The sequence below is a fragment of the Gigantopelta aegis genome, chromosome 12 (genome assembly GCF_016097555.1).
Source record: "Gigantopelta aegis isolate Gae_Host chromosome 12, Gae_host_genome, whole genome shotgun sequence".
Classification (NCBI taxonomy): Eukaryota; Metazoa; Mollusca; class Gastropoda; order Neomphalida; family Peltospiridae; genus Gigantopelta; species Gigantopelta aegis.
In genome coordinates, this window is record NC_054710.1 from 6,524,668 (window position 1) to 6,534,655 (window position 9,988).

General features: G+C 36.2%; 1 protein-coding gene across 1 annotated transcript in view; it reads left to right on the forward strand.

Moving 5' to 3' along the window:
* LOC121386618 (cystathionine beta-synthase-like) overlaps positions 1 to 5,920 on the forward strand; it is a 54,536-nt gene extending 48,616 nt beyond the window's left edge. The window contains exons 15-16 of the mRNA XM_041517578.1: positions 1,665 to 1,749; positions 4,383 to 5,920. Coding sequence (XP_041373512.1) covers positions 1,665 to 1,749; positions 4,383 to 4,504 — 207 coding nt within the window. The 3' untranslated portion in view covers positions 4,505 to 5,920. The remainder of the gene's footprint in view (positions 1 to 1,664; positions 1,750 to 4,382) is intronic.
* The last annotated feature ends 4,068 nt before the right edge of the window (positions 5,921 to 9,988 follow it).

Here is a 9,988-nt window from a genome sequence, read left to right on the forward strand (position 1 = left end):
CACAGTTTATAGTTTCGATATGACCGATGTTTTCACAACGCCCCTTATATAGTTCAAAACAAATGTGCAGTACTTAGTTTTACAGGTACAGACATACATGTTTCAAGTACTTGAAGGCCACTTGACAGGAATATGGTACCCGATGACATAAAATTGCACTTGCTACATTTATTGCCTAAATAAAACTTCTTTTTATTATTAATTTTTTTTTTTTTTTTTTTTTTTTTTTTAACAACCATCATTGTTACATTCATGACTACTTAATGTGAGGACTGATACCATTAAAGGGACAGACGTAAGTTTTTAAACACTAAGGCAGTGTTCAAGATTAACAGTATCGCGATATCCTGGGGTTACCAGAATTTCATTTTGGATACCAGATTTCAGTAACCCAGTATCCCACCGGGATATCATGTAATGTTGTTTTTTAATCCTGCGTTTTTATTTTTCGCTGAAATAATGAAAGTCATCATTTACTGGTAAAGTTAAGTAACAGTGTTGTCCAAGTTTGTTACGATGTTATTTATGAATTTCATTTAAGTGGGATACTAAATTCTCAAATGGGATGCCAGACTTTGAAATGTTAGTCTCCTACTGGGATACTGCATGCCCCCAAAATTTTAATCTCAAACACTGCTAAGGCATATTTTTCATTATTAGAGTGGTTTATCATCACCGAAATCAAACTTTACTTATATTTTATTGTTTAGATTATCCATTTTCTTACAACCGAAGTGTTTCTGGTCATCCTGGTGTTTCTAATACCACAAAATGCATTTTTCATATTTTTTAAAACGCATTTGTGCGTCCGAGAGGTAACGGTTTAGTCTATTTTAAAGGGTATTTCAGCATCACAGACACTTGTTTCACTCTGTTGTATCCAAATTTGCTACAAGTGAAAAAAATATGCCTTAGTATTTACAAACTAGGGTCTATCCCTTTAACTGCTCTATTAATTGTTCCGGGCCCCATTCCACAACACGACTGATATATCAAAGGCCGTGGTATGTACTACCTTGTCTGTGGGATGGTGCATATAAAAGATCCCTTGCTGCTAATAGAAAAAAGTAGCCCATGAAGTGACGACAGTGGTTTTCCTCTCAGTATCTGTGTGGTCCTTAACCATATGTCTGACGCCATATAACCGTAAATAAAATGTGTTGAGGGCGTCGTTAAATAAAACATTTCTTTCTTTCGTTTTCTCTCAATGTCTGTGTGGTCCTTAACCATATATCCAACACCATATAACCATAAATTGTGTTGAGTGCGTTGTTAAATAAAACATTTCTTTCTTTCATTTTCTCTCAATGTCTGTGTGGTCCTTAACCATATATCCAACACCATATAACCATAAATTGTGTTGAGTGCGTTGTTAAATAAAACATTTCTTTCTTTCGTTTTCTCTCAATGTCTGTGTGGTCCTTAACCATATATCCGACACCATATAACCATAAATTGTGTTGAGTGCGTTGTTAAATAAAACATTTCCTTCCTTCTAAACGTATGTGATTTTCTGGTAACATGCCAAAGTAAACATTAGGTAGGGCCAAAGTAACATTTGTTTTGTTTAACAACACCACTAGAGCACATTGATTTATTAAATTAAAATCATTGTTAAATAAGACATTTCTTCCTTAATTAAATTAAATTTGATTGAATTTCAGATTCGTATGGACGCATCGCTAGGCGAGTTAACGCGCATGTTGGATACCGATCACTTTGTGTTGATTGTTCAAAAACAGAGACAGTGTAAGTATCTTATTATGTTCACATGGTATAAACATGTTCACAACCAGTGTTCATAATGTTTTGTGTGTGTTCACGCACAATCAACATGTTTACATAGTGTAAACATGTTACATATTCAGTTCACTTTGTGTTGATTGTTTAAAACCAGAGACAGTTTAAGTATCTATTATGTTCACATAGAATAGACATGTTCATAATATATTGTGTATGTTCACTACTGAGAAATTTATTTAAGCTCAGCATGTTCACTTTGTGTTGATTGTTCAAAGCCAGAGACAGTTTAAGTATTATGTTCACAGAGAATAAACTTGATCACAACCAATAATGTATTTTGTGTGTTCATGCACAACCAACATGTTCACAGTGTAAATATATGCATGTTACATATATTCAGTCTCAACATGTTCACTTTTGTGTTGATTGTTGAGACAGTTTAAGTATCTATTATGTTCACATCCCAAACAAAAATTGCAAGATTAATTAATAGCTGGTAACTACCTTGCAACACGGTTGTACAAGCATATTTTACATGGTAGTAACTACCGCGTTTCGAGCTAGTATTTGGAACTTTTTACAACCTTGCGACAAGCTTCCTGCAAGCTTGCGATGAGCTAGCTGCACTCTTGGTACGAGCTTCCCACAAGCTTGCGACGAGCTTCCCGCAAGCTTGTTCGGTTTAAGCTAGTATTTGGAACCTTTTTACAACCTTGCGACAAGCTTCCTCAAGCTTGCGATGAGCTACCCGCATGCTTGCTATGAGCTTCCCGCAAGCTTACGACGAGCTTCCCGCAAGCTTGTTCAGTTTAAGCTAGTATTTGGAACCTTTTTACAACCTTGCGACAAGCTTTCTGCAAGCTTGCGATGAGCTACCTGCACACTTGGTACAAGCTTCCCGCAAGCTTGCGACTAGCTTTCCGCACGCTTGCGGCGAGCTTCCCACAAGCTTGCGACGAGCTTCCCGCAAGCTTGTTCGGTTTAAGTTAGTATTTGGAACCTTTTTACAACCTTGCGACAAGCTTCCTGCAAGCTTGCGATGAGCTACCCGCATGCTTGCTACGAGCTTCCCGCAAGCTTGCAATGAGCTTCCCGCAAGCTTGTTCAGTTTAAGCTAGTATTTGGAACCTTTTTACAACCTTGCTGCAAGCTTGCTACAGAATAGACATGTTCACAACCAGTGTTCATAATATATTGAGTGTGTTCAGGCATATGTACTATACCCTGTCTGTGGGATGGTGCATATAAAAGATCCCTTGCTACTAATCGAAAAGAGTAGCCCATGAAGTGGCGACAGCGGGTTTCCTCTCTCAATATCTGTGTGGTCCGTAACCATATGTCTGATGCCATATAACCGAAAATAAAATGTGTTGAGTGCGTCGTTTAATAAAACATTTCTTTCTTTCTTTCTCAATATTTGTGTGGTCCTTAACCATATGTCTGATGCCATATAACCGAAAATAAAATGTGTTGAGTGTGTCGTTTAATAAAACATTTCTTTATTTCTTTCTCAATATCTGTGTGGTCCTTAACCATATGTCTGATGCCATATAACAGAAAATAAAATGTGTTGAGTGTGTCGTTAAATAAAACATTTCTTTATTTCTTTCTCAATATCTGTGTGGTCCTTAACCATATGTCTGATGCCATATAACAGAAAATAAAATGTGTTGAGTGTGTCGTTAAATAAAACATTTCTTTATTTCTTTCTCAATATCTGTGTGGTCCTTAACCATATGTCTGATGCCATATAACAGAAAATAAAATGTGTTGAGTGTGTCGTTAAATAAAACATTTCTTTATTTCTTTCTCAATATCTGTGTGGTCCTTAACCATATGTCTGATGCCATATAACAGAAAATAAAATGTTTTGAGTGCGTCGTTTAATAAAACATTTCTTTCTTTCTCAATATTTGTGTGGTCCTTAACCATATGTCTGATGCCATATAACAGAAAATAAAATGTGTTGAGTGCGTCGTTTAATAAAACATTTCTTTCTTTCTTTCTCAATATTTGTGTGGTCCTTAACCATATGTCTGATGCCATATAACCGAAAATAAAATGTGTTGAGTGCGTCGTTTAATAAAACATTTCTTTCTTTCTTTCTCAATATCTGTGTGGTCCTTAACCATATGTCTGATGCCATATAACCGAAAATAAAATGTGTTGAGTGCGTCGTTTAATAAAACATTTCTTTCTTTCTTTCTCAATATCTGTGTGGTCCTTAACCATATGTCTGATGCCATATAACCGAAAATAAAATGTGTTGAGTGCGTCGTTTAATAAAACATTTCTTTCTTTCTTTCTCAATATCTGTGTGGTCCTTAACCATATGTCTGATGCCATATAACCGAAAATAAAATGTGTTGAGTGCGTCGTTTAATAAAACATTTCTTTCTTTCTTTCTCAATATTTGTGTGGTCCTTAACCATATGTCTGATGCCATATAACAGAAAATAAAATGTGTTGAGTGCGTCGTTTAATAAAACATTTCTTTCTTTCTTTCTCAATATTTGTGTGGTCCTTAACCATATGTCTGATGCCATATAACAGAAAATAAAATGTGTTGAGTGTGTCGTTAAATAAAACATTTCTATTTATCAATATTGAGTGTTTGGGTTTTTTTCTTTATTAAGCAGATTCTGGTAAGAGTGCGATGACAGACAAACAGATGATTTTTGGGATTGCGACAAGAATTGATCTTCTCAACTACATCATGGCTAACCAAGAACTGGAGGACCATTCGATGTCGCCAAAGTGAAAATACTTTCACACTTTTCTTTACGATTTTCTCTCGGTGAAGACATTTTGTTGATCTTTTTACAGATAGCGCATGTACTCCAGCATAGCTGTAAGCAGTCGGTAGCCTTACTATAACAGGTTTTTCAGTCAGCATGAGTTGTTTGTTCTGTTGTTGTTGTTTGTTTTTTAGTTTTTGAGTTTGTTTTTCATGTTTGTTTTTTGTCTTTATTAAAAGCCCAATCATGTGACTTTTTTGTGTATGCTTGAAATATGATTATATTTATCTTGGTTTCAGTCAATACTTTGCCATAGTCTTTTTTGTTGGTTTTTTTATTTAATTTTATTATGATATACACGGTGAAACTCCTCTAAAACAGACACCCTCGGGACCAAGGAAAAAGTCCGGTTTTAAGAGGTATCCAGTTTAGAGAGGTTCTCTGCTGTACAGATATTTAAAAAGGTGCTGCAAAAAACATCCGGCTTTTGAGGGAATTCCTGTTTACAGAGGGTCCGGTTTTGAGGGAATTCCTGTTTACAGAGGGTCCGGTTTTGAGGGAATTCCTGTTTACAGAGGGTCCGGTTTTGAGGGAATTCCGGTTTACAGAGGGTCCAGTTTTGAGGGAATTCCGGTTTACAGAGGGTCCGGTTTTGAGGGAATTCCTGTTTACAGAGGGTCCGGTTTTGAGGGAATTCCGGTTTACAGAGGGTCAAGTTTTGAGAGGTTATATCTAGTACAGGGAAACTCCTCTAAACCGGACACCCTCGGGACCAACTAAAAAAATGCAGTTTTAAGAAGTATCCAGTTTAGAGAGGTTCTTTTCTGTACAGATATTTTAAAAGGGACCGTGAAAAACATCCAGTATTGAGGGAATTCCAGTTTACAGAGGGTCCGGTTTTGAGAGGTTTCACTGTAATACATGTACTCGTTTCTTTCTTTCTTTTTTCTTACATGGCACATTCAATGTCAATGTCAATGGTCAACGTAGTAGTGGTCAATGTACTAGTGGTCAACGTAGTAGTGGTCAACGTACTAGTGGTCAACGTAGTAGTGGTCAACGTACTAGTGGTCAATGTAGTAGTGGTCAACGTACTAGTGGTCAATGTAGTAGTGGTCAACGTACTAGTGGTCAACGTAGTAGTGGTCAATGTACTAGTGGTCAACATACTAGTGGTCAACGTAGTAGTGGTCAATGTAGTAGTGGTCAATGTACTAGTGGTCAACATAGTAGTGGTCAACGTAGTAGTGGTCAGTGTACTAGTTTGTTTAAGGGTAAATGAAACTGACACCTATTGGTCACAATGTGTTATATTCTGTTCCAATAAAGGTTACAAATCTCCTGTTTACTGACATCTTTATTTTAATTTCAAGAGTAAACATCACCTTGTACATCAATGAGAGCCCAAAAAAGTAAATGCTAAATTATGTAGAGTATGATCATTAAATAGGTATTTACAAAATATTTACTTGTCAGTTTAATATGAAAGAAATAATTGATGAAATCATTTTTATTCTATTTCCGACACTACTTTATTGAAAATGGGCAGAATTTTGAAAATTGCAATTAGTAAAAAAGTTAATAGAATAAATAAATAAAAAGAAAAAGGTTACAAGCCAAAAATAAAAAGAATTGACTGCTCGACCGAATATTTATATAATTTGGAGCATTTTAGAAAGACAGTCCAAAATTAAATAAGAGAAAGAAGTGAGGATTGGACTATTTAATAATATTTTTTTTAAAAGATGTAATTTCGACATAAAATTTTAAACGCAGATCTAAAAGTTTAAAGTCCGATCAATATGTCCATGTGAGTGGCCTCGTTAAGGCCGTTTGGGTGCACAGCTTAAAGGGACGAGATGGGTTGCATCCCGTCAAGAAAACCCCTAGATTGACAGTCGATAGACGTTGAAGGTGTAGTGTTGTGCTGAAATACAGATCTTGAGAAGCCGGATGCTGTCAATGAGATTTGTTTACAGCCAACAAGACTTGTATACCCATGTGTAACGTTTTGATGAGGTTTACAATGTACTGTGGTTGAAAGTATGAGATGTCAAACTACATTTGTGCTAATCACGGTGACGCCATATTCCCAGTGAGACGACTTCAGAACTTTGATTTACTAAATATTGAATTAAAACTTTATTTTAGAAGTGTTATAGGATAAATAGAATTTGCTACTTCAGTGTTTTTTAATAACCTCAACAAATGTGTCAAAACGTATCGAAGACACTGCATGTATTTTGTTTTAAATATGGAAGTTGTCGGCTTATTGGAATGAACTGGATACGCCATAAGTATCTAGTAGAGCTATTATATGACAATAGTTATAAGTACCGGTACATTTTTTAAGCTTTGTAATATGAGAACTAAATACATAGAGTATTTTGTTAAAATATTGTTTTTTTCTTGTTTTTTACAGATTTATTTTTCTTTCGATATTTATTTTATTAGTAGCCTACTACAGTAGCATTTACAATATCCAAATTAAACATACATATGTGCGTGGTTAGTCTGTAGGAGGACAGCTACTCCAGAGGAAATCCTTTACTGGAGATTTTACCCCTTCTTGCACAATACAAAGAGGACTGCCACCCAGATTTTGATTTTGGCTGTGCCGTTGAATTTCAGTGTGATAATTGGAGGGCTAGTTGAATTTGAGAAGGGCCCGTAAGATTTTTCTTCAACTGGCCCTGTTGGCGACCATGGTTTTCATGTCAGTTTTCAACCCTGGTTCAATCTGTACATGGGGTCAGGACAGATTTTTACCTAAATACGTTGTGGTGTTTGTAATTATAAAAATGGTTTTCCCTTTTTTGTATGAATTTATCGATGTATAAAATTGCATAGCGGCCATATTTTACTTTCTATTTTGAGACCTCCTGTGTCATATCTGGCATACATGTATATTAGACTGGGATTCAACAATGTGCTGGGGTGTCATTACGCAAACATTCCTTTCGTTCCCTAAAAGCTTTGAGCTACAACAGACGCATTTACTTGTTGGTCAATTCTTACGGTGTTATAATTACGAGAAATCTTTTTAATTTCTCTTTATTTGGTACAACAGTGTGTATGTATATATAGAAGATATTATTGAGGACTGGTACTATTAAAGGGACATACCCTAGTTTTTAAACACTACAGCATATTTTTCACTATTAGAGCCATTTATGATCACTGAAATCAAACATTATTTAGATTTTATTGTTTAGATTATCCATTTCTGTACAACTGTGGTGTTTCTGGTCATCCTGGTGTTTCTTATACCACAAAATGCAGTTTTCATATTTTTAAAAAAGCATGCGCATATAAGAAATAACAGTTATGAAGGCATGTTTTAGTCTTATCTTTAAGGGTATTTCAATGTCACAGATTAATTTTTCACTCTGTTGCATCCAAATTTGTTACAGGTTTGTAAATTAACCAAACTTAGTGTTAATTTTTACGGGCTGAAAACTAGTCTAGGTGAAAAATATGCCTTAGTGTTTAAAAACTAGGGACTGCCCCTTTAATAAAAATATAATTGTTAAGTTGTCTGGCTGGTTTGTGTACTCAGGGCTTGAAAATAAGAATTTGTCATCCACAGCATTTTTATATTTCAATTGCCGTTGGTGAAACTGCCCACCAACAGCAATTTTTAGTCTGCCTACAGCAATCTTTTTTAATGTGACTTTTGCAGCAAATAAATATAGCTGAAAACTTATTTTGTTGCTTGTAGACATATTTTAAATATACAAAATTTAATGTTAAATAATATTGTAGACCAGCTACAATAATTTTGCCATCTTTGAAGTACCGCACAGTCAGTTGAATGCTCGCTCGAGGTGCTTGCGTCGCAGGATCAAACCACCTCGGTGGATCCATTCAACTGAACGGTGTTTTTCTCGTTCCAATCAGTGCCCCACAACTGGACAAAGGCCGTGGTATGTGCTTTTCTGTCTGTGGGAAAGTGCATATAAAAGATCCCTTGCTGCATTAGGAAAAATGTAACAGATTTCCTCTGATGACTACGAGTCAGAATGACCAAATGTCTGACATCCAATAGCCGATGATTAACTAATGAATGTGCTCTAGTGGTGGTGTTAAACAAAACAGACTTTTGTCCACGGCAATTTATATCTCAATGATTGATGGCTGTCGGTGCTGTTGTTAAGTTTGAACCCTGTATCAGAGCCAGAGGTAAATAAAACTGCTGGTATACACTTTAGACTTTGTTATTATTATTTTGTTTATGTGGAGATTTGTTGGGAGAGAGAGGGAGATGGAGGGGGAGGGAGGAAGAGAGAGAGAGGGGAGGGAGAGGGGGGAATAAAGAGGGAGGGAGGGAGAGGGACAGACAGGGAGGGAGGGAGGGTTTTTGTGTGTGAGAGAGAAAGGTGTCCCAATATAATGAATAAATCTGATACATTGATATTATCATATCATACCTGACCTGCCCCAATTGTTAAATATATAATTATATAACTTTGCTATTATATATATTTAGTTTATTGCATGAACCATATGGAATTTATGAAATGAGTTTGGGAATTGTTTTATTCCCGAGCAAGAGGTACAAAACAGTTCCCAAAACAAGTTTAATGAGTTTTGTATGGCACTCCCGCGAATGTTATAATTTATTTATTATCCACAAACTGATTTATAACATAATAAATAAATTATAACTATGAATGGAATAGCTTCACAATCAGTGTTAATATTCAGCGAAGTCAATTATAGTGTCGCTGTCGCTGAATGTTGTTAATGTCACTGTCGCTGAATGTTGTTAATGTCGCTGTCGCTGAATGTTGTTGACGTCGCTGTCGCTGAATGATGTTGACGTCGCTGTCGCTGAATGATGTTGACGTCGCTGTCGCTGAATGATGTTAATAACACTGCCGCTGAAAGATGTTAATAACACTGCCGCTGAATGATGTTAATAACACTGCCGCTGAAAGATGTTAACATCACTGCCGCTGAAAGATGTTAATAACACTGCCGCTGAAAGATGTTAACATCACTGTCGCTGAATGATGTTAATAACACTGCCGCTGAAAGATGTTAACATCACTGCCGCTGAAAGATGTTAACATCACTGCCGCTGAAAGATGTTAACATCACTGTCGCTGAATGATGTTAACAACACTGCCGCTGAAAGATGTTAACATCACTGCTGCTGAAAGATGTTAACATCACTGTCGCTGAAAGATGTTAACATCACCGTCGCTGAATGTTGTTAATAACACTGCTGCTGAATGATGTTAATAACACTGTCGCTGAATGATGTTAATAACACTGCCACTGAAAGATGTTAATATCACTGTCGCTGAATGATGTTAATAACACTGTCGCTGAAAGATGTTAATAACACTGTCGCTGAAAGATGTTAACATCACTGTCGCTGAATGATGTTAACGTCACCGTCGCTGAATGTTAATATCACTGCCGCTGAATGATGTTAATGTCACTGTCGCTGAATGATGTTAATAACACTGCCGCTGAATGATGTTAACATCACTGTCGCT